At 47.9% G+C, this 25,434-nt stretch overlaps 1 protein-coding gene across 6 annotated transcripts in view; it reads right to left on the minus strand.

Annotated features, from left to right (window-relative positions):
* FRMD4A (FERM domain containing 4A) overlaps positions 1-25,434 on the minus strand; it is a 396,169-nt gene that overhangs the window by 33,535 nt on the left and 337,200 nt on the right. For all 6 annotated transcript variants that reach the window (XM_076356146.1, XM_076356314.1, XM_076356060.1 and 3 more), the window contains exons 12-13: positions 8,978-9,054; positions 4,615-4,753 (exon numbers count right to left, since the gene is read on the minus strand). In XM_076356146.1, coding sequence (XP_076212261.1) covers positions 4,615-4,753; positions 8,978-9,054 — 216 coding nt within the window. The remainder of the gene's footprint in view (positions 1-4,614; positions 4,754-8,977; positions 9,055-25,434) is intronic.

The following is a 25,434-nucleotide window of genomic DNA, read 5'->3' on the forward strand; positions in this document are numbered from 1 at the left end:
CTTTGGGTAAGACACTTAAGGTTAAATCTTAGCGATTCCCTGCCTGTTTGCACATCAATGAAATAATAAGGGAAGTAAAATGTCTCCCTGTTGAACACTATATTTTTAAGATTAATTTAAGACTTCAAATGAAGACAGCACTGGGAGAGCCTCATACTGAAAACACTCTCAGAAGTATTATCATAATTTAATATTCTTGGGTATTTATAGCCTCTATCATTACCATTCAGAGGTACCCAAATGCCTCACAAGCTTATTTCGACAACAACCTCAAGAGCAGGGCGTGTGCACTCACTTATTTGAGTGCAGAGGCTGAACTACCTGCTAAGATGTCAGAGCAGATCAAGCAACCAGTACTGACCCTCTTAAACTAATGATACAACCAGTTAGACACCTCTCATTTTCAGCAGCTCCTCCTCAAACTCAGCTTCGGGAGAAGGATAGCACTTTTTTAACTTCTTGGATCTGAGGTTCCTGGTCAGAAACAAGGTTTGTGAAAGATGTTCTCCAAATAGCTCTGGAATTGAAGAGGAAGGTCCCTGCTTTTATCTAATGAGATTTCCTGCTACTTGAGTTTCGATCAGGAGCCTGAGCACAAACTGCTGTCTTGTTGCAATGTCAGAACTTTGGAGGTAACAAGCCTTCAGGCTGCTGCTATCCTGGTGATTTATCCCCTGCAGGTGCATACAAGCTGTATGACCCTACGTATATGCAGGGTTGTGTATGCCTTGTGTAACCCCAGGAACAGCCATACTGATCAAACCCAGTATCTGCTTAACCCAATGCACTGAGTCCTTGCAGCGGATGTCTAGGAAAGGTACAAACCCCAAGTCTGCACAGACAGATCCTGCCCTCCTGCTCTGCGAGGCAGTGGTTTTCCTGTATTTGTAGGACAGTTACAGCAAGAAGCCCTGTAGTTTATTTCCACTCATATTCAGACTGCAAATTAGAGCACACTCTGGCCCTACCTGTTTGACTAGACACTTAACTAAAACGCTGAGTGAAGGCAATGCAACTGGAGGCTGTGGTCCTGGTCAGCACACCAAGCCAGCAGCAGCTGGAAGTGTGCCCTACATAGGGCAAATGAAAAAATAGCATAAGACTGAAGCCTGGCATCCCTGGAGCCTGAAGAGAGGAAAAGCAAACCAGAAGAGAGCAGGCGGGGGATCAGCAGGGCAGAGTGATCTTCCTGCACAGAAGGTGCAATCCAAACCTGCTGAAGTCAGCAGTGAAGGTTTTAGACCTGGCCACAGTTGTGCTAACGGTGCCCTGCACTAACAGTTGGGATGGAGCATCTCCTGAAAAGAATGGGGAGGAATGGGGTTAATTTCCCATGCTGCTCAATCCCTGCTGCCTACAGCAATGCCAATCAGTGTCTGGTGGTCTTGTGCTTTGGACAGCCACTCATCAGCGGCAGGAATCAGACCAACAGCTCATTTCATACAGGCCACTGAGCAACAGCCAGCGTGAGGCCTGGGCTAGACTTTTTACTGACAGCACAACAGTGGAAAGCTAGATTACATCCCATTAGCACTCCCTCAGGCCCTGCAGTCCCTCCAGGCTCAAAAATTTTAAAGCACTTAGCACAGACCTGCCAAGTCTCATTTACATGGAGGGAGACTGGCTCATTCATGAGTCATTTCAAAGCATGGGGCCAAACTGATCCCCAGTGTTGTTCTGACAGGGTCAGAGGGTGAAGAAAAATCCATCAGTGAAATGCAAGAGTAGATGGACACTAGGGATGAATTTATCCCTCTTGCTTGCAGTGATGGGGGTTTGCTGCAGGTGATTTTTTGAAACCCTTGGCCTATTTTCTACCGGTTCATTCAGCCAAAAAGCCTTGGGCTTGGAGGAACGTGCTGTTGGAGATTCCCACAAAAAGAGACTTCTCAAGGCTTCTAGGCCAAACGTTTGATTGACTCAGTGCAGTCAACAGAGCAAAGACATGCCTTGAAGTCCTGCTGCATCTGTCTCCTGAAAAAAAGGGAAGCTGACAGGAGTTCTGCATGCTGACATGATCACTTGGAAAGCTGGGGATCTTTTCAGTCTCCACGTTACGCTTCAATTGCAGGGAGAGAGAGACAGATCAGCGGGGAGCGAGACGCTGGGAGCTCGGCGAACTGGCAGGAGTTCAATGCAGAGTGAGGCTGCAAAGAAGGCTGGGACCCCACTTCCTTGCAAAAGGGTCAAAATCCAGGCAAAGCTGATTTTATTTCTTTTTAAAATCAAGTGAAGGGGCTTTTCCAGTGGAGCTGTGCAGAAGGTCCAGATCCAACTGGTGCCCAGTTATGTGAGGAGCATGGAGTTCAAGCTTGCTTTATCACTGTGTCATATCTCCTGCCATCTCATCTATACCACTGGAGTGAAGGCTCAGTTGCAGTGAGCTCCAGCAGGCTTTTTCTTCTAAGTTTGTTTTTATTTTTCTTTCTTTTGTCAAAACGATATGAAATGCCAAGTTTGAACATGAAAGGAAGGAATATCTAAGTAAGTTTTACTTTGAAGTTGGGGATTCAACTGAAGTGGGGACTGAGATTTAAGGGGATGTGAACCCATGTGACCTGAAACTCAAATAAATGTTTGTCTAAACCCTTGAGAGCTGAAACGAAGACATTTCACATCACCCCACTCTGGAGTATGTTTTACTGGTTTTCAAAAGCAAAGCGCACATGGGTACAGTGTCCTGAAGTGACTAGCAGGATGAATTGAACAGATCAATTAAAATTGATGGATCTATCAATCTTGACTGTGTCACGTCAAAGACGAGGACAACAGACTAAAATACCAGCTCCCTTAAGAGAAAGGGACAAAAATATTTGTATGCCTTAACTTCAAAGCCTCAATGTGACCACCGGGATTATTGTGACAAAGCACACTGACATGGTCACAGACGTGACAGGTTGACAAACGAGGGCTGGTGGGTGGTGCTGTCTGTAGGAGAGTGAGAGAGGGGAGATCAGACTGAAACACAATCTGCCAACAACAAAAGAAGTCACTGAAGGGAAGTCCTGGGCATTTAAGAGACCCAGTTTCTTATCAAAGAAATGGGAGGAGGAGGGAATTTCCTTTTGTTTGTTGGTTGCTTGTGACCTAAATACCTTGCAGCTAGATCAGCAAATCCATCTGGCTAAAAAAAAAAAAAATAAACTTCTGTTTGTTTGCTGAGTTGTTTTTGTTGAGAGCAAAACAGAGAGAGCTATGCATTGCTGTGGTGGTGCTCAGCAGAGGAGGGGGACAGGAAAGCATTACCTGGTATCGGGTGAGCATGCAATTTTGTCCATATTCACAGCTGGCACTTAGGCAGGGGTGGGAAGTTAGCTACATCCCTAAATTCAATACAGCTCACAGCAACTAAGATGAATCCTGTCTTTTTGCATTAGATGGGACATGGCCAAAGTGGGTGTAACCACGTGTTCTGCCCAAGGCATCCGAAAGTCCTACTCACTCTACAATACAGTCAGAGAGATCATGATGGAAAAAGCAATGTCAGAAGGGTTTAGCATGAGCTGGTGAGTTTAGAGTGCACGCTGATGGCCCTTCACATAATTTCAGCAAGCCAATTCAATTCATTGAACTGGAAGAAAAATAACGCGACAAAGAAAAACAGGAAAAAGAAAGATTTTTCTGTCAGTTTAGCGAGCTAAACTGGCTCATGAAGGGACCTAATAGGGCCAGGGCCTGTGCATGGGAGGGAGCAAGCCCTGCCTGAAAATGTGGGCAGTGCTTTCAGCAATAGTAAGATGTTAAGCTTGTTTCAGCCATTTTGAGGGGTATCACCCTGCGGTGATAACAGAGATGGCGGTCAATGCAGGAAGCTGTATAAGCAGGTACCCACTCAAAACACTTTTTATCTTCTCTCTAAAGTCTTACACTAGCATGCTCGTATGGAGAGGGGCATCCGCATGAGAAGTCTCTCTTCTGTCTCAAAGTGATCTCAAAGTGATCAAAGCAATCTCCTGCTGCCCTGGGTATGCCTAAAATTACTGTTGATGAAAGGAATTAGAGGGAAAACGCACACTCCTCTGGTTTCAAGGTGGTTTCTTTCGTGTATTGAGCAGCCATTTGTGCAGCACCAAATCAAGACAGTTCCTTATAAAGCCAGGCTGTCAGCATCCTGCCCCCCTCCTTCTTCTGCAAGATTCTGTGTGGAGAGAGAAATATCCCTACCCCTCATGTCTAGGAAAATATGATAGTAAAAAGCAAGGGACAGCAAGAAGGATTCAGAAACAGGTGTAGAGTGTGAAGCTACTTTGAACTCGGTTACTGGAAGCTGCCCTAACTTTATGACAGTTCAAGAACCAGAATACATGTGGAAACCATCCAGACAGGGACACGACCCTATCAGCTTGCAAACTTTGGCTCCTCCAACTTGGCCACAGCTCAGTACAACCTTTCCCTCACTCACAATCCTCACTCCCATAGATATGAATTTGATACAAATTCCCTCAAACTGGCCAAAGCCAGCAGATATTTTGAGTCAATTTACCTTTTTTTGATCTTAAGTGGAAAGGGAGAGTAGGAAAGGAGCCACCATCTGGACTTGACCTTACTGGGACCATGGGGAGTGAGAAGGACTCACCCACTGCAACATGCACTTCCCACCTCCAACATGCTTACCTTGCTTTGCTTTCTGTCCAGGTAGAACTGATGTTGACTAATGGCCATAGCCCAGATAGACTTTATTAGCGCTGGACAGGCGTACCATGTATGCACAGCGATGCCACTATGCCCAAAAGTCCTCCTGGTCACAGATGCCCTGGAGAGGAGAAAAGAAAGAACTGGGGTTACACCAAGGTTTCCTCAGATAGTTTTCTGTGGCGGAACCTATCACAGACCTTATAGTAAAAGCTGCTGTCTTTACTGTGCACACCCTTGTGCTAATGGGAAAAAATGCTTAGAGAACAGCAATAAATAGCTACTCAAGCCAGGAGAGCATTTTTTTTAAATAACTCTTCAAGTTATTTAGTTATCCCCAAGTTATCCCCAGCTCCAGAGGACTAACAGTAAAGATCATCCAGTTTGTCCAGTTCAGACTGTATTCCTGGGTTTGGCTAAGCTGATGCTGACCTGCTACATGTCCCAGGGGAGTCACTAATGCCAAAGCATGTGTGAATCCTCTGTGTCTCATCACATGCTGAGACACCTGAGGCCAAGCCCCCACACCCTCCACTACCTCTGGCTTTGGACGGTGGCTCTTAAATATTAGGACCCAGGTGACAACTAAAGTTCCACAGGATCAATGGCTGCCTTAGAGAATGTGGGAGAAACTCTTCAGGTACCTTGATTTCCCCACTTGTAAACAGATGTAACAGGACTTGCCACGTGGTATGGAAAAGGGGAGCTGTGAGGCTCAGAGAGGGCTGCCTAGTGCCCTGGAGTGAAGAATGTTACTCAACTATTAGTTGAGTGAATATAAAAACAGGAAAAATAAGAGCTAAATGTTTCCTCTCTGGGATTCCCAATTGTCCTAAAATATTACCAAAAAACTCAGGTTAGGTTTCCCCATGCTTTCACAGCTGTACAAACCTGCTTGATTATTCCTCCCCACCCCTCAACTCTAACCGCACCAGCAGAGCCCCTAACACCAGCACACCAGCACACAGAGGCTCGCAGCATCCTGGTCTGCAGAACTCCTCCCACTGCAGGGATGTAGCACTGGCTGGAGTAAACCAAGCCACTGATTTACAGAGCCCCAGATAAATGAGGTCCTCCTCTCTAGTCTGTTAAGAAGAGTCTTGTGGTGGAGTACGATTATGAAATGAATGTGAGCACTGATACACAGGCTAGTTCAGAAACGTGACACTTTTGTTATAGCCTTTCACGTACGGACATGGATGGTGAAGGTGGGCCAGTGCAAGAGACAGCCTGGGGAGCAGTGTGTTACGGAGTGGCTGCCACAGTCCATAGCCAGCAGGCACTCTGTGTGATGCAGATGTGGAGGTGACACTGCAGGACGGCCCAGGAGCTCTACTGTGTAGTGCAAGGGATGGTCGACTCTTTTCCCAGCACTTGGAAGTCCTCGAGCCTGCTAAGGCAGTGGTTCCCCTCCCGTACTTGCACTGGCCACCTCTCCTCCGGTGCCTGTGGGTTACTGCCCTGTCCAAAATTGGAGGTGAACATGGGGAGGGGAGTCACACGGTCAAAGAAAGTTGTGATACAGCCAAGAATGAAAGAAAAGAAAAACTCTGCAGCGAAATGGGAACTGCTAGGCAGGTTCAACCTGGGAGAGGGCTGACAGCTCTTGTATCAGGGCTGCAACATGTGTTTAAGTCAAATTGTGACACTACAAATCGGAGTGAAATTTCTCTGAGAAAACAGCCGCGGCCAATGCAAACAAGGTCTGAGACAACTGGGATCTCATGTTTCAGTGTTACCCTGTGCTGAGCCCTTTCCATGCGACTGGAGCAGAAGACCTTGTCCCGTTATGAGTATTGTTCTTGTGAGAAAACTCTCCACGGATGCAACAAGACGTCGGCTGATGGTCCTAATGAGGACGGGTGCTGGGCTGCCTCATCCCTGTCACTGGACAGGGAATGAAGGCTGTGCTGGGAGGTGCTCTTGAAGTTGAGGCTGGAGAGGGGAACCAACTCTGGATGCTTTTTGTTGGTTTAAGGGACACAAACTACTATACGTTGGCATATAAGACTCTAAGGCATTAAGACACTCAAACATGGGCTTAATTCTGGTGTCATCCTATTCAGTTCAAATGCAGTTACTCATTTTGAACTCTCAGAAACATACTCTGCAAGCCATTCATCTTCTCATCTTAAAAGCAGTGATTTCCAGTTTTTTTTCTTTTTGGGATCTGTACATGTTTCCCATCAAAACTGCAGACCCTGTCAGAAAGTCTGCAGACTTAGCTGGTCAGAGTTGTGGACTTGCTTTTCACAGCTGTCTTTTGGGGACCTGTGAGAGATGGCCCATGGGTGTTTTCTTCATGACTTCCCTCCACGCATGCCACATGCGCTATGGAATTAACCCTGTCAATACCCCCTAAAATGTATCATTTCCCTTCTTTATGGCATAAGTAACCACGATGAAGAGTGGTTAAATGGCTTGTTCAGGACAGGAAGCCACGGGCAGAGGCAGGACTTAAAAACATACATTGTGCTGCCCAGCCCTGGCCACAACCACGGAGCCGTGCTTGCTCTCCCGCTAGTGTGGCTTCGCTGACTCAGGCTCTGGTTTGGCTACACAGAGAGGAATGCGGAGAGAGCACTGTGTTGGCTATTCCTCCGCCTCCACACGCCGAAAAACTCCTCGCAGGAGTCCATCCCACTTGGCCGGGAGACTACAACCCAAGCTGTGTTCCCACCACACCACTGCCAACATGTCTTGCTGCTTTACAGCCAGCATACCATTTTGACCTGGACAGCGGTACTCTCTGGATATGAAAATCAACCAACTGAATTCCCTTGTAGTGAGAAAGTACCAGGCTGACAGCCTGGGATAGGGTTTTGTCCTCCTGGTGTTGATTCAGAGAATCAGTGCAATGGAATAAAAACCAGAAGCTCTTCTGTGTCAGTGATTCCTATCATCTAAATACAAATGAGACAGAAGATGTTCCTCTGTTTGGTCACATTTCATGCATGACACAGAGTTTCAAATATCATCATGATTTTAACATCCCAGAGCTATTTGCTTTGTTTTCCCTGCAATTGCTGCTTACAGGAAACGGCCAGCCTGGGCGTTTAGGGGCTTCTCGCTGCTGGTTGCTTGCAGCACGCGTTTCTGACGCCTCGCCTGCTGCCGGAGGCTCAGTGGGGGACGGAGTACACCACCCCCAGCTCCTGCTGCTGGAAGATCTCCCAGCGTATTCTTGACTTTGGGAATTTGCTCTGCTAGACTTCATGCGACTATTTCCATGCTTAATATTAAGCAGATGCTTCAAGGCTCTGCTGACTGGAGCTGCAGAACGGTATGAGCTGCTCTACTCAGTTTTTGCTTTAACAAAATGCACCTATGAAGACAGGCACCGTTGTATTGGTGTGACCATGTTCATATCATGGCCAATAAGCAGAGAAACTGCATGCAAAATTCCCCTAATAAAAATACATATATTAGTACACAGATAGGCACAGGAAACAGGTGAAACAGGATCACAGCTGAGCGATCAGAAAAACACACTACTACCAGCAGCACATCAAATCAGTCTGGGAAGAGAGCTGGTTTCCATCAGCCGTATTGATACTTACTTCGCAAGTGGGACATTGCTTTTAGTGAGAACAACTTACAGAGCAATACACACACTGGTCACTGTCTGCAGTAACCATCCACTAACACAAACGAGCAAGGGGTGCAGAATGCACTGATTAGATGCAGCACAGCCACTTGAACTCACTCTCTCCCACGTTAGGTCTCTAAAGTAAGAGAAAAGGACTCCTGTGCCAAAAAGACTGATGGGCTTTCATCCAGACTGCCGGTAAACCTCTGCTACCGTGCCATTCCTTTCAGCTGCGCTGAATATTTATTTACAAGGAAGCATGTGAGTACAAAATCTGGTGCCCATCTCCAGGCTCCAAGTGCAACACGGGGACAAGGCAACCCTCGATCCACGCACGGTGGTTGCCGGCACCGCAGCTGGGGCACTGGAGCCGCACAGCCCCGGGGGTCAGAAGGTGCCAAAGCAGAGGGAAGGAAAAAAAAAAAATACCGCGAGGATCCGAAGGGAAACACATCCTCAAAAACACCCACCCGAACCCAAAATGTCCCGCTCGAAGGAAGCAGCAGCCCCCAGCTCGGTACCCGCTGCCCCTTGCTTACAGGCTTCCCAGCTACCAAGCGCAGTAAGCCCCGCACAGCAGCGGGGGGAGCGCGGCTCGCCACGACCCGGCTCGGCGCCGCAAAGCCCGGCTCGGCATGGCTCAGCCCGGCTCGGCGCCGCAAAGCCCGGCTTGGCATGGCGAAGCCCGGCTCGGCGCCGCGAAGCCCGGCTCGGCTCGGCTCGGCACCGCAAAGCCCGGCTCGGCTCGGCTCTCACCTGCGCGGGTCGTGCACCTCCACCGAGAACTTCTTCTCGCGGAAATAGAGGTTCTCCAGCTGCCTCCATTGGAAGATCTGCGGGGAGAAGAAGGGGGTGAGGCGCCTCCGCGCAAACCCTCGCCCAGCCCTGCCCGCCGCGCCGCTTCCTCCCGGCGCTGCGGCGGGGCTGCCCCGCTCCGCTCCGCTCCGCCCCGGCTCGGCTCGGCTCAGCCCCGCGTCCCGCCCGCGCCCCCCGCCCAGGAGCCTCGGGGCAGCCCCGGGGGCGGGCGGCGCCCTCCCGCCGGGCCCACGCTGCCTGCGGCGGGCTCGGTGCCGGGGGGGAGGCGGGGAAGGGAGCCGGTTTCACTTTGCAAGGCGAAATACGGTTTAAACACATGCGAGCCACGGGAAAACCGGGATTCGGCTGCTTTTTCCTTCGAGGACGGGCAGCTGGTGTGTATTGGCCCCGGCACAACAGCCTTTCCCTCGGGCAAGGTGTGCAGCGCAGACATCGGAGGGGCGAAGGTGGCCTGGCTGGGTAGGTGAGACCCTCACGGAGGCAACTTGCACCGCCCCGCTGAACTGTGATACCCAGCTCTGCTTTTACCCCAGCAATCAACGTAAAACTCGCATGAGCATAAGCCAAGCAGAGTCAGTTTATGTATCCCAGGTGCTGGCAGCACTCGTGTTGGCAGTGCCCAGGGCTCCAGCGTGCTCCTGGCGGTGCGAAATGCAGCAATAAGCAAGTCATATGCCTGCCTCTATTTTACAGGCTGCCCCGTTGGGCCATCTCAAAGCAGCACGCAGACAAAGCCAACACTATCACCAAGGGGGGAAACTGGGGCATGAAGCAGTCACAGCAGTAAAATGCAGGTCTCCTGGGTGCTGGCTGCATGCCCTCGCCCCTGAGTCAGCATGGGCCAGGGGGTCTCTGCCTGCCTGCTAAGTGTACGTGCTCCTGGGCAGTGGGACACGCTCACGTGGTCCCTGTACCCACACCTCTGCTGTGAAGCAAGCCCTGTCTCTCAGGCAGGAGGGAGCACTGACCACAGAAGCAGCATGAAGGACGCGGTGACTGCAAAACACCATGTCAGCTCTGCAAACCACTGCACTGTCACGGCTGCGGACAGGTCCACCACCGCCTCCTCTTTACAAATGAGTAAGCCAAAATCCAAACCCTGGCTTCCAGGCTGCTAATCCACAGGGAGGAGGCAGCCTCCACCCTCTGGGCATATCGCACTTCGGCTTCCCCACGCTGCCCCTAGCAAGTAACCTCACTGCTGGGGAGCTGAGCCAGCAGAGCTTTCCCTGATTTATACTCCCTCTCCCACTACAAGCAGCTTCTGTGGAGTTCCTGTCCTACCCCCAAGGAAGGTGCTGGCTCCTGCTGCTCTGAGATAAGCCACTTGCCAGTGTCAGCGCTCTGGAGATAAGTAAACAGGAGGCGTAATTTGATTTGCACTGTTTAAGCTGCTGGTGGAGGTGAAAACTAGCAAATAAAACAAGCCACAGTGAGGACCCAAACATTTTCTCCTCACTAATACTTCAGGGGCAGCAAAACTGAAAATATTTGTGTTTGTAAAAGTTTCCAACCAAGAGCTGTGGGTTTTGTTTTTTTGTTTTTTTTTTCTTTTCTTTTTTTCTTTCTATAATGGGGTGTTTGGAAGGAAGGGTGGGGTAAGGAGGGCACTGAGCTGCCCTGTACTCTGGGGCTGTCCTCATCGCAGGAGGGTAAGGGAGGAAGGGGGCCAGGAGGGATGGGAAGCTTGAAGAGCTGGGTTACACTGTCCTTAGAGGATTATTTTATTCCTCCGTTGGAAAAATTAATTGCTACATAAAAGTCATAATCACCAAACAGAGCACAGAAATACCCACTATTTTACCCACCGAGGGAGGACAGACGTGGGGTGAAAGGGTTAAGCCAGGAGCTGAGGTCTGAACATGAAATCTGTCTCCCCTGCAAGCACCCAGTGAGCTGTAGCGGAGCTTCAAAGGCACGAAAAGGAAGTTTGGGGCCTAAACTCCCACTGACAACAACCGGGGTCAAGCCTGAGACTGCCATGTGGGCTGCCGAAAACATCCCTCCGTGCTTCCAGATGCCTGTCCGCAAGGCAGGGAGGATAACGTGGCCGTGCCGCACGGCATGTGCAGAGGACGTGTTTGGGAGGTGCTCAGACATGTGGAACACATGAGTCTAAGAAACCAGCAGATCACACTCTTCAGAAAATATCCCTCTGTCCCCGGGTCCCCTGTTGTCATTTATGACTAAACTTCGGCGTGGCGCAAAAGGAATTTGAAACCCTCTTCCGAGCTGTTGGCAGCCATTCTCCTCCCCATCCTCCTCCGTTGGACTCTGCCGGACTGTCCCCTGCGCTCCAATCCGTTCCTATTTTATCCTCTCTGCTACCAAACCTCACAGTGCTCAGTTCGTTAACTGCAGCTCTGTTTCCCTTCGATGATTAACTCCAACTGTCCAAACACACAGGGCTCTGGGGGAGCTGTTGAGACGCCCAAACGTAGGCGTCGAGTGCCATTTTCCATGCCCCGGGGTACCCTGCCTGGCCCCCGGCTGCTGCCCCAGGAGGGAGGGAGCGTGCCATAGGTCCAGTGCCGTATCTGCCAGCCCCACGCAGCTGTCTTGGATCCCCAGCAGTGTCTAAAATGGCATTAGACACCTACGTTTTGGGCACCAGAGCAGCTCCCCAGATAGCTGCATTTTTATATTTAGTTTCTTTGTTTTTCTTGGCAGGGTGCGGAAGGAGGCAAATCCAGACTCTTGGGAGGGAGGGGGTGAAAGCGACCCCAGAACCTGAGTTTTGTGTCTTTTTTTCCATTGCCCTACTCTCCAGAACATACACGTGAGTTTTACCATTGCTGTAACTGCTCTCCCTTTGCTCCCCGAATATTATTCTGCAGCCTCCCACTCCTTTTGCCCACATTGATCTGAGAAGTCTCACCCTTCCTATACATAGGAATCCAATCTGCAAAAATGTGAATACCCAACAAGAAAGTATCTGCTTTCCTGTTAGCTGATCACAACCCCTCAGGAGAAACAAAGCCTAAGGTCTCCCTTTAGCCAGACCTCCTAATGTAAGCAAGCTGTTCCCTTCACCAGTTGCCCAGCTTACGTATGGTTTCAAATTGATGTTGTTAATTCAGTGACAGATGCACAAGGTGCCATTAGTGGGTCTTCGTAAATGGAAGCATAATTTTTACCCATCAAGATCCTTTTACCATGCTGATGCTTCCAATCTTCACTGGGGAATACGAGCCACAGCAGGGAGCTGGTCATAATTTCAAGAGTCTTGCAGAAATGCAGTGACAACAGATGTGTGCCGGTTTTGGGGCTAGTTTGAGTCAAAGCATCCATGTTCATGGCAGGTTTGCCTCTTCCTACACTGAGTCTGGGTCTGGTTTTGGGTTATCTGGTTTATGATTGTCTTTGGTTGATTTGCAGGGCCAAATCCAACACCTGCCCTTGCGGGTGGGACAATTCGTATTGGCTTTTTCTGGAGTTGTATTAGGGACATAGTGACTTTTGCCAGACGAAAGGTACCTCATAGCAGGGACTGGGACAGAATCTCCCCAAACACGCTGGAAATGAGGCGTAGGAGAAAGTCACTTGGTAATACAAGCCGAGAGCACAGTTCCCCTGCCCTTTAGTAGCCGCCTTCACTCAGAGCCCACAGACAAGGGGACAATTAGTGGTGCTTGCGGTGGGCTGAGTTTCTGTGATGTGGTAGTTTGCCCACTGGGATCTCTTCTGAGGTCAGCAGCCCATTTCTGATCATGCAGCACTGGGCAGCTTTCAGATGGGAACAATTTTTGGTATTGGCCATCATTACAGGCTGCACACGAGATCATTTAATCTTCAATAGATACTTAAGGAAGTCTCCCTGAGACTGGCTTTTGAGCACAGCTGCACATTCACTCATGCACGTAAAAGGGAAAAGGGCTACTAAAAGAGGAGAAAAGAATTACCCTTATTCCCTCTTCCTCTGGGGGACTGTCCCCACCGTGGGCTCTGTTTCATCGCGCCAGTAAAACTGGAACCGACACTATCACTTGAATTTGCAAGACTGCTTATCAACCCACAAACATTCAAGGGAATAATTGTTCCCTATCGGACTATGTGTACTGTTTAAAATGCATTGGGGTGGGTGGGGAGGGTATGGTGGGGAAACCCATGCCAGAAATGGCTTTTCTACAAAGCTGGCAGCTTAGAAGAGGAGCCAGGGGAGAGATCCGAGTGCTGCACGGTGTGCTGTGGAGAATTCAGGTGCAAGCTACAGAAATTTTCTCATTGGGAACCTCTTCCAAGAGGCAGGCAAGCTTGCCAGGCACCAGATGTTTGTGACTAGTTACAAAGAGCTGCAGTCAAAGCCCTTCAGACGCAAGCTTCTTTTGTGAGCACACTTGTGGTTTGCTGGCTGCTCCCTAATTAAGCTGAGCCTGGAGGAGAGGAGGCCCAGGGATCTGCATCCGTTTCAGCCATGTGAGTCTGAAGAAGGTTTTTACCATTTTTATTGACCGTGGGGCCGGTGCTGTGGAGTTTGCACACAGCAGGAGGTAGGGTCAGCATGAGAGCATTTGAAAAATGCCAGAGGCTCCTGATAGAGAAGGGAGGGTGTTCTGTGAATGAAACACAGGGGAGCGTTTCTGGCTTGGTCACTCATGTCCTGGGTGACCTGGACTTGGCTGAGGTGTGGGGAGCTGAGTTAATCTATGCTAGGCACTGGGTCGTGCTCTGTCCCTTTGTGCTCGGGAAGCCTTGTCTGAGTACCCAGCAGAGGGACCATGCCATACATTTGGGAACCCCTGGCAGTAATGAGGCTGTTGCTGGCTCCTGTGTTGGCCTGCAGCTCAGGGACAGGACAGAAAGGATTGCTGAAAGGCAGCACTGGTGGTTGGTGCACAGTGCTCTCTGGATTATGGTTCCTAGAGAAACATGCCCAAATAGTACCATTTGGAGCAATTCTCAAGCTTCTCTGTCCTGGGGTTGGGGTAGTGGGTCCCTGATACTGTCTTCTGCCTGCTGTGCCCAGAAGAGCTGGACTTGGCACTGAACTGGGCAGTGTGCACTGGGGCTGGACGACCCTGTGGGGACACAGTGTGAACTGTTTTGCATTGGGTCTATTAAGAACCAGATATAAATGCCAGATATTTGGTGTCTTGTTTTTTTTTCCCTTTTCTGTGTGTATGTCTTCCCATGAAGCACCTGAGATGGGGCACAGGCAGGATGGGGTTACTCAGCGATGCACGCGCTCTCAGGCATTTCAGATATCACTCTTGGTGGCTGTTCAGAATCAAACCGTTTGCGGAAGTCTACAGAGGATCTACCTGCTGTTTGTCTGCTCTCTTTGGTGACCTAAAGGGAATTTACAAAGGAGATGGAGACAGACTTTTCTCAGAAGTGCCTAGCTAAAGTATAAGAGGCAATGGACACAGGTTGCAGGGTTGCAGCAAGGGAAATTCTGACTAGATACATAACCCCCCCCCAAACCAAAACAATCAGTGAAGGTGGTCAAACAATAGGGCCATGAGTAACCTGATCAAACTCTGAAGTTGGCCTGACTTTGAGCAGGAGGTTGGGTTAGAGACCTCCAGAGGCCTTTTTGACCTATATTTTTCTTTGATTCTAAGCATTTAATAAATGACCAACTGTAATTGCTGTTGGACTTACTGACCTATATGGCGTCTCCCAGTCCTTCAAGTCTTGCAGCTTCTTACATGATTAATGCCTTGTTAAATCATACTATGCAGAAGGAACAATCATCCCTCCAAATGCATGCACTACCACCCGGACTGGATGCTCTGAAAGGCTTCTAGGAAACGCAGGGAAATAATGTGGCACATTTCTAACAGCCCAAATGCAACCCCTTCCCGTGCCTACGCTATGGGTAAAAGCCAAACCTGGATGACATCCCGATACTAAAACCGGTACTAAACAATGGAACTAAACAATGACAGTGTTTTCACACAGCTTGCATGAGTGCAGCTACAAACTCCCAAGTCTTTTGTTTTGCAGTTTAAAGAAAGAACAAACATAACAAAAAAAATCCTCCTTGGAAATGTAATTCCCTCCACTGAACAAACCAGCAAGCAAAATTCTAGGGGCTGAGTTACGCAGGAGGTCAGGGTGGAGGTTATGAGCGGTCCCTTTTTGGCCTTAAACTCTATGAAAATCACAGCTCCGTCAAAGTCAATGGCAGTTTTGTCCCAGTGATTTCAGTGGGGCCATGGTTTCCGGCGATGGATTTGTGTTCTGCCTCAAGCCAACCCTGCTCCCATCAATCATACCTCTGTCAAACTAGTTAGAGTGAATGAGGAAGGATTTGGTCCAGGCAGAACAGCACCATCTCAGCTCAAACAAATGTACTCTTGTTTCAGGGGCAGATTTACCAAGAGATTTCTGTGGGCTGTCACCCGTGAATTAGTGTGACCCATTGCTGAGGGTGCCCCCAGGTCATAAGATGGGGATGCTGCTGCACCGTAGCTTAGCCCTCCATCCTGCCACACTTCCATTCATTCCTGTACTTCTATTAGTTTGGGGTATTTTTTTTTCTTCCACTTCCCAAAACAAAAAAATAAAAGGTTTCCTGTGTGATTTGATGTGGGAAACAACCCACCAATGAGCTTCCCAGAGGCTTGCCGTTCTCCCTTCCCCCATGGAATGAGAGAGTGGCTTGGCTAAGTGGGACTTTCAGTGGTCTGTCAGCAATCCCAGCTCACTATCTAATTACTTCTTCCCCTCAGGCTTCAGGACTCTTTTTTTTGCCAAACAGACAAACAATTTCTGGTCCAATTTGAGATCCTTTTTGCTGTGTGCTGTTCTCATGGGACCACACCACCCCAACAAACATTTCTGGCTTGACCAAACAGAAATTGCATCTAGATCTATATAATCACCATTCTGCATTCAATTCCATTATGGAGAGACAATTCCCTATTAAATTTCAAAGTGGTTTATTGGCTCAGAGAGACAGCAAAGCATCAGATCACAAAGGGAAGAGCCGCTGTTCGGACAAAGCATTATTTGTCTACATAATGCAACTTGATATTTGTGTCTATAACTGTATACAGACTGGGAGATCAGACTTTGATTTTATATACAACCAAATCCACCTTCGCTGCACATATGTATCTGGTAGAGGCTGTTAGATAGTGCATTGCTGTCACCATGCTGGGTGTGTCTAAATCAATACCTCTACAGAGAACTTTTTTTTCCTGATTCTTATAAGTTAAATTTTCTCCCTTTTATCCTGTGCAGGCAAATCAAAGTGACTAGATCTTCCTGCACTGAAGATCTCTCCTTTCTGACATAATATACTATGGGGAATAAACAAGAGGAGTTAGAGACGTGCGCACGCCTGCAGGGCTACGACCTCATTGGCATCACAGAGACATGGTGGGATGGCTCCTATGAACGGAGCGTTGGGATGGAGGGATACAGGCTCTTTAGGAAGGACAGGCAGGGGAGACGAGGAGGGGGTGTCACCCTCTATGCCAATGACCAGCTGGAGTGCATGGAGCTCTGCCTGGGGAGGGATGAGGAGCCGACCGAGAGCTTATGGGTCAGAATTAAAGGGAAGGCAGGGACAGGTGACATTATGGTAGGGGTCTGCTACAGGCCACCTGACCAGGAAGACCGAGCGGATGAGGCCCTCTATAGACAGATAGGAGCAGCCTCACGCTCACAAGCCCTGGTCCTCATGGGGGACTTCAACCACCCCGACATCTGTTGGAGGGACAACACGGCAGGGCATAGCAATCCAGGAGGTTCCTGGAATGCATCGATGATAACTTCTTTCTCCAAGTGGTAGAGGAGCCAACGAGGAGAGGTGCCATGCTGGACCTTGTTCTCACCAGCAAGGAGGGGCTGGTGGGGAATGTGAAGCTCAAGGGCAGCCTGGGCTGCAGTGACCATGAAATGATGGAGTTTAAGATCCTTAGGGCACCAAGGAGGGCGCACAGCAAGTTCACTACCCTGGACTTCAGGAGAACAGACTTTGGCCTCTTCAGGGAGCTGCTTGGTAGAGTGCCATGGGACAAAGCCCTGGAAGGAAGAGGGGCCCAAGAAAGCTGGGTAACATTCAAGGATCACCTCCTTCAAGCTCAGGAGCGATGCATCCCAACGAAGAGGAAGTCAGGCAAAAACACCAGGAGGCCTGCATGGATGAACAAGGAGCTCCTGGACAAACTCCAACACTAAAAGGAAGCCTACAGAGGGTGGAAGCAAGGACAGGTAGCCTGGGAGGAATACAGAGATATTGTCCGAGCAGCCAGGGATCAGGTTAGGAAAGCTAAAGCCCTGATAGAATTAAGTCTGGCCAGGGACGTCAAGGGCAACAAGAAAAGATTCTATAGGTACGTCGGGGATAAAAGGAAGACGAGGGAAAATGTGGGCCTGCTCCAGAACGAAACGGGAGACCTGGTTACCCGGGATATGGAGAAGGCGGAGGTACTCAATGACTTTTTTGCCTTGGTCTTCACCGGCAAGTGCTCGAGCCTCACCGCCCAAGCCGCAGAAGGCAAAGGCGGGGACTGGGAGAATGAAGAGCCACCCACTGTGGGAGAACATCAGGTTCGAGACCATCTAAGGTACCTGAAGGTGCACAAGTCCATGGGACCCAATGAGATCCATCCGTGGGTCCTGAAGGAACTGGCAGATGAAGTTGCTAAGCCACTATCCATCGTAGTTGAGAAGTCGTGGCAGTCCGGTGAAGTTCCCACTGACTGGACAAAGGGGAAACATAACCCCCATTTTTAAAAAGGGAGAAAAGGAAGACCCGGGGAACTACAGGCCAGTCAGTCTCACCTCTGTGCCTGGCAAGATCATGGAACAGATCCTCCTGGAAGCTATGCTAAGGCACATGGAGGTCAGGGAGGTGATTTGACACAGCCAGCATGGCTTCACCAAGGGCAAGTCCTGCCTGACCAACCTAGTGGCCTTCTATGAGAGAGTGACTACATCAGTGGACACGGGAAGGGCTACAGATGTCATCTCTCTGGACCTCTGTAAGGCCTTTGACACCATCCCCCACAACATCCTTCTCTCTAAACTGGAGAGGTATGGATTTGACGGGTGGACTGTCCGGTGAGTGGGGAATTGGTTGGATGGTCGCATCCAGGGGGTAGTGGTCAATGGCTCAATGTCCAGATGGAGATTGGTGATGAGTGGTGTCCCGCAGGGGTCCATATTGGGACCGGTACTGTTTAATATCTTCATCAATGACATAGACAGTGGGATCGAGTTGTCCTGGTTTCAGCAGGGATAGAGTTAATTTCCTTCTTGCACCCTCAGCAAGTTTGCAGATGACACCAAGCTGAGTGGTGCAGTCAACATGCCAGAGGGATGGGATGCCATCCAGAGGGACCTGGACAAGCTGAAGAAGTGGGCCCGTGTGAACCTCATGAGGTTTAACAAGGCCAAGTGCAAGGTCCTGCACCTGGGTTGGGGCAACCCCCGGTATCAATACAGGCTGGGGGATGAAGGGATTGAGAGCAGCCCTGCCGAGAAGGACTTGGGGGTACTGGTGGATGAAAAGCTGGACATAATCCATTGGTCCCTTCCCACCCAAACTATTCTATGATTCTATGATTCTAAGTATTAGATAAAGGATGCCCAGCCTATCACTTATGAATCAGCTGTGGCACCCTGGAATGATTTATGCTGCCCAGAAACCATTCCTGCTACTCTCTTTCCTTAGGATCCTTTTGTCTTCTCTAGTGGCATGACTAAAGTACACCTATCTTGGAACCAAAATACAAGAACCACCATCCCCATCTCACACTGCTATGATGATATACATATGTATTAGGCTGTGTGACTAAAAATACTCCTGTGATGCAGGGTGTCTGCATATGGGGTGCCACAGCAGCTGCAATCCCACGTACATGGTAATGGGCTGCAATGCCTGACCTTCTGAGCCTCCTGCCCAGGCTACTGACTTAAAGATACTTCATATTCATAGCCACTGAATAACTGGGCCCCTGCCTGGCTTCATCTGGCGATAAAAATGCCCAGGCCTTTGGTGTAGTGAGTCCTGGTGAGCTAAGAGACAGCATTTGAGAAGGGTGGGGCACACGGGGAGCCTGCTACCGCTTCAGAGCCAAGCACAAGTGCTCAGAGGAGGTTTCAATCTCGCTCCAGATCTCCACCCTAACTCCAGGGCGCTGAGGTCCAATTTGTTTCACTTTGTGCTGTTGGAGTGATTTGTCTTTGCATCTTGTTGAAGTTCCTGCTGTGCGCTGCAGAATCATTTAAGACTTGGCTGCTGCTTTTATAGAGAATTACCCTTTAAGACCTGAATACGACAAAGCATTTAGAGCAAGGGAGTTTTACTTTGATGGGACTACTCCTATATTTAATGGTAGCCATGGGCTTGACTTGGCTGGACCAGGGGATGGGACGTCATGCTGTAGCCTTTGTGAATGTAAATTCTTACAGAAAACCCTGGGGACTGCATGCCTGACGGTATCACCACAGTACACATACACTAAACCACCAAAATAGTGCTGGTTTCCTTATAAAACAGCAGTGCATTAAACTATGTATTAGTGTTCACAAGCATTATAGTTGATCAAGCTACTTATTTACCTAGATAATGGAAAGTGAGCATGACTATTCTATGATTTTAAGAAGTTGCTTTACCTAGACAATCTACTTAGCGGTCTGAGATCAGCCCTGTTTGGGAGAGACACTGAAGCAAACTTTTACCAGCTTATCTGAGAAAAAGTGGTGATGATGACCCATACCTAACTGTTAATTCATCCTGGTTCAATCGTGGCAAATTCCATGCAGCCAAACTCCTTCTGTCTTGTTCCAATCTATGGAGCCCTTGTCTCACTCCACAAAGTTATTGTGTAGGTTAATGGCAGTTCCTTTCTCTGGCTGCCGTGATTTATGTAGCCTGCACTCATACGCAGCTCCTACAGCTGTGCTGTGGGATACTGATTGTGGGCCAGATGGTGAATGGAATTGGGAACTGATCAAGGTTAAAAGTGACCACTTTTTTTGGCTGGGTTATGCTGAGCTCCGATCCCTTCTCTGGAGCAGTTTCCTTCCCGGCCACACAATTATACCAGCATGACTGAGGAAGGGGCCCAGGGGAGGAAATGAGCAGTGGTGGCAGGATTGCAATGAGGGAGGAGGGTGGTGAAGGCCACTTCATCTGGTACTGCTGCCAAAAGAAATGTTCACTGAATGACAGCCCAGTGGCATGTCCGGCCAAATCCCGTGGAAATCTCAGTGTCAGGGACAAAATCCTGCTTTCCAGCCCAATGTGCTCTGATCTGATTTATTCATCTCCCAGTGCTCTTGGCAGCTTTTTGGCACAATGAAGTCCAGTGGTAAGGCATGGAGTAGTGGGTGTTGAAAGGGGAAGAGCCTGGTGCTGGATGGTAGACAACCCAAATTGAGGGCAAGCAGCAGCAAAAAAGGTGCTACTGAGAACATGGTCTCCTGTGTAACAGGGATGGAACAAGACATTTCAGCAAGGGAAGGTCTTAAACTATGGCTACTCTTCAACAGTCACAGGTCTGGGTCTTACATTTTGATATGGAAGGAAATGGGGTAAGCAATGTCTCTCCATTAGAAGAAACAGCATGGTAAGGAACTTCACCTTATATATGTCTCCCTCCTCCAGTGCTCCACATTTCCTAACACTAAACCAAGACTGAATTACTGCACTATAAAATGAGTTGAACCCACCATGACCTGAAGACTGGTTCAGTTTACAGCCAAGTCCATAATCCAAAAAGCATGAAGGATCAGCAACAGGAAGAGAAATAAAAGAGCTGAGCAGGAGGAGTCAGCAGGTAGTCCTTAACAGTCAGCTAATCACAGTGAATAATTTATTACAGCAATGCCACTGAGACTCCACTGGCTTTTAAACCTGTATTTCCTGGAAATGTCTTCTGTTCCTCTTGTATCATTTGTAAATTTGAAATCTTTTATCCCTGTCTGCAATGCAAAGATGTTTGCAAAGGTCTTAGGAAATGATGCTGTTCCAAGAAGAGCCCAATTAGCCACGAGTCCAATACATTGTCTCTGACCCCACTTGATTCTGGATGCTCTAGAGAAAGGCCAACCCTTTCTGAATACACCCTGTGGCTCAGTGGCACGCCAGTGAGAGGAGCGTTACACATGCTCCATACCTCTGACAACAGAAACCAACTTGCTGCCAAATCAAACACCCTCCTTGAACATGAGGGTATAGAACCCCTCCCAAAATCCTGTTCAAAAACAACCAATTCAATGTTGTAACTCTGGATGGAGGGGTCACCCATACACACCTTTAGTCCTATCATAAACCCTTCTAAGCTCTTGACCTCTATTGTATCATGCAGCAAGGAGTTATGCAAGTGAATTGGACTCCCTTTAACCGATCTGAATTTCGTGTTTCTTTTCCCTTTTTGACTGTCCCAATGTTCTGTGATCAGTCAGGATAGAGACCAATTTGTCAGCTTCCTCCTCCCCATTCCTCCTCAATCCCTACTTTATGTTTTCTTAAGTTACTGGTCTGTCATTCCTTCACCACAGGAAACACAAGTTTAACCACTCCATCAATGCAATTACTGACTTGACAATGCTTCATTATGCCCTAAAGCAGAGAGGATGTCTATTTGTTCTGCAGTAAAGCAGCTCTTAATTAGGCTATTGCTCCTCCTGTGTAAATATCTCATTTTGCCTCTGGAATTGGGAAAGTTCACTCTTATCTCTTACTGTTTGCAAAAGGCCAAGTGACATCACACAGCAATCTTTCACTTTCTGGACACAATTAATGAGCTGATTACTTTGCTCACGCTTTCGACAAGCAGGTGATTTCTCTCTGATCAGACACTTAAAGCTACTGATTTTACTTGTGCTTTGTATTGCTTGATAGGATGGATCCAACTCAGCTCTTGTTTTTGCATGTTTAAATGGGAAGTCAATCCGTTACCACTACTTTGGATTCACAACAATACTACAAATTAAATTCTTCTGTAATGAGGATCCATAGAGCATTGTGGAGACCTTATGGCAAGGGACAGAGTATTTTCATAGCATGCTTCATTTAATCTCAGAGAAAGGATAATGCTGGGAAGAAATGGCAGAAACTGATGTTTGGCTGTCACAGGGAAAATCTTTGTCAAATTACATTCACAGCTGAATTTTGGGATGCCTCACATTTTATCTTATTTTCAAAAGTCTTTATTCCCCTTGGGTTCTCTTCAGTCAACCAGAGAATGTGAACAGTAATAATGTTTATGAGTCTGAGAAAAAAGGCTCATCTTAAGTTTCATTACCATTAGCCTTCTGTAGAAGAAAAGGGGATAACACTATCTAGTGGTATTTCTTGCAAAGGAACCAAACACTACCAGACTCTCCTTTAAGATCATTTTATTTTTGGTGATAAGTTACACAATTTCTCTGTTTATTGGCCATATGGAAGTCCTTTGGCTGACTTTATTAATCATTCACTCTTCAGCTTGGCATTAATTGTTTACTAACTATTAAGCTGTGTGCACTGAAAGATGCCTTTGGGCTCTTAAATCAGTGGGAATATCTCACTAGAACAACAGAGACATGCCTAGTGCTACTACAGCTGCTTGAGCATGCCGGTCTCACAGCTCCAGGCTATGCTGCTTCTACTTCAGGTACTGGTCTCTTGGGATGGAGTAGAGTTACATCCCTACCTGGTGGTTAAAATGAACAAACACCACTCCACAGACAATATAGTCACACAGGGGGGCTGCAGTGCCTTGCTCTTTCCAATTGCTCTGCAATGCAAGCAAAAAAACCCCTAATGACCCTTCTCTGAAAACAATGGCTTTGGTCACTACAGCCTCAGCGGCTTGTGGGAGAGTGGTGCTGGCACATCCTATCTGAAGACCTGGCTCCAAAGAATTTGCTTTGGTTTATCATGAATATTGGACATTGCTGACCCAAGGTGGGTAGAGCCCAGCAGGACAGTGACTCCTTTTTGATGTGCTTTTTCAAGGCACACTAAGCCTTGAAGGGCCTTTTCTCTTCACAGGGAAGAGTTTGTAGAAGCTAAGTCTTAACTAACATAGAGGAAAATGAATTCTGCCCATCCTGGATGCAGTGCGCTGCTGCTACAAAAATGACACTGGTTCTGCAAGACACTACTAAACTTCCAGAATGCCTCAGCATATGGTTAGCAGGACAGCAGCCATCTTTCCACACTTGATACTCCCTTCTTCTTGTTCAGCTGCAGTGATGGATTTTGTGAAGTATGCAGAAAATTTTGCATTTATTTAATACCTAAGAATGAACGGCTATCAGATCATAACTGATACAGACCAAATCTGGGTTCAAACAGGCAACATTCAAGAGGAAGCCTTTGGCAAGGCTTGCTGAGTCTGTGAGCCAGCCCCTGAATGTACAGGAGAAAAACAGAAGGGAGAACGATAAGCCTCAAAGTGGTGGCTTTGGGTAGCTTCAGGGCTTCCACAGAATTCAAGCATAAGCAGGAGGGAACACAAAAATAGAAGCACAGAGTCACATTAGGCTCTGCAGCCCAGCGCAAGCTGCATTCCAGTTTAATAGCCTTGCATTCCTGTCTGAACCACCTCGGACTAGGTGCCAGATACCCATCTCAGCTGCATCTCCAGTAATGCTGGAAGACTTATGCCTGAATGAGAATAGTGCAAGCAAGATCAAGTTCCGGCCCTGCGTTAGCCTCAATTCTCCTCTCCGGACTCATCCAACTTGCTGACAAACCTACTTAGTTTTCTAGAGACACATGGCTGATTTACTCCAGCAATTTAATAAAAACATGGTTTTGACTGACTGCTAATGCGATCGTCTGAGATAGGCTCAGCTGCTTAGTGTAGGTTACAGTTTTACTTGCAAACACAATAAGCACGGAAATCTATCTAGGATGACATAATAGGAAAACATTACAATCTCCCTTATAAGACAAGCAAGGTTTTTATATGCATTTAATATAAATGTCTTGGTTTCAGCTGGTTTCTTGCTACAATTTTCTGCTTGTGTTTCTTCCAGGGACATTTATTTTTCCGTTGTAATTTTTCAATTTGTTTCTGGTGTTGGCAATGTGCAGGAACAAAATAATAAAGATCAGAAAAGACATAATCTCTTTCCCCCTCCCCCCAGTTTTATCTTGCAGAAAGTTCGGTCAGGTTTACCCCTTCCCTTTGCACAGCAAAGACTTGAACCAGCCCATGCTGGTATAGTGAAATGAATCAGATACTATGGTAAGTTCCCAGATACCAGGGTTATCAAGTGCAATTTTACAATCTAATTAGCAGAGTATTAAACATTGCACCTCGCTGAGGGAGTTGGGCTGCTCTCACCAGAGGGGTTTTACCACCTGTGTAGGGTAAGAAGTCTTTTTACTTGCTCTACAGAGGGTAAAAGCACACGATGGCAAAATAATGAAGCCTCAGCCACTCTGTCCAAGTGCATTTTGGAATAGCCCTGCCAACAGATGGGGTTTGCAAGCATCATGTAACAGAGAAATGCTCATCTAGGCTATCTTTTCACTGCTGTGGTCTCTGGATTATGGCAATGGACAAATTCTAGCCCGGAAATTCCTGCTCTCCTTTCCCACCCAACCTTCCCTCCCAGATTTATGACCGCTTCTGCTAAGCCACATAAATCCTCAGCACTTTATTCATATGGCGGCACCATTGTTTTGGGTCTCCTGGATTTTGTACATAATTTGCTGAGAGAAAAAAAATAGTAATTCCCAATAAAGAGAAAACTGGCACCTTATTCTTTAGGGTTACACTTGCAGAAAAAGGGTAGGATATGCGTACAGCCCCTGATTCTACGGGCAACGTGAGAGATAGAGGTAGGTTAGTGGGGACACAGAGAGGCTGGCCAAGACGCTATCAAGCTCTAAAATGAATGCTACACACCGGATCACCCTGAGCGGCTGAGAAGAAGAGAAAGTAGAGAAGCTAAGAAAGGAGGCTTGACTCTTCGAGTGGAAACGGCTGTCTCCTCCCATGCAGTCAGAGTACCTGACCTCTTTTTTTCTTTCTTCTGATGCTCTCCACCAGCACTCTCATCCCATCAGGGTTGATAAAAATTGCTATAGCTTGTGGATGGCTGAGTCCTTGTCATGGCAGGGCACTGTTTTCCTCCGAAGAAATGTTTCTATCACTAAGACTGACTTCTGAAGGCATGTTTTAAGGACATGTCTTCCCTGGGGGGTTGGCACTAATGGAGGTATGTGGGTGCAAACACCTAGCCTAGGCATGTTTTAAACTATCATGTGTGAGTATGGCTTGCCCTGCAGGTAATGATTGATCCAAAATAGATATGTCTTTTAGAGCACAGATGCTCTGTGAAGACCCCCTTACTCCCCTCATCCTTTTCTTCAGTGAATAAAAAGGCCCTTTAATAGCCTTCAGTGAATAAAAGGCTAATCAATGCACCTATTATGAACTGCTGCCTCCTTAGCAGTTCCGTTTTCTACCAAAACCTTGATTCTAGTTTAT

Source organism: Aptenodytes patagonicus, chromosome 1 (genome assembly GCF_965638725.1).
Source record: "Aptenodytes patagonicus chromosome 1, bAptPat1.pri.cur, whole genome shotgun sequence".
Lineage (NCBI taxonomy): Eukaryota > Metazoa > Chordata > Aves > Sphenisciformes > Spheniscidae > Aptenodytes > Aptenodytes patagonicus.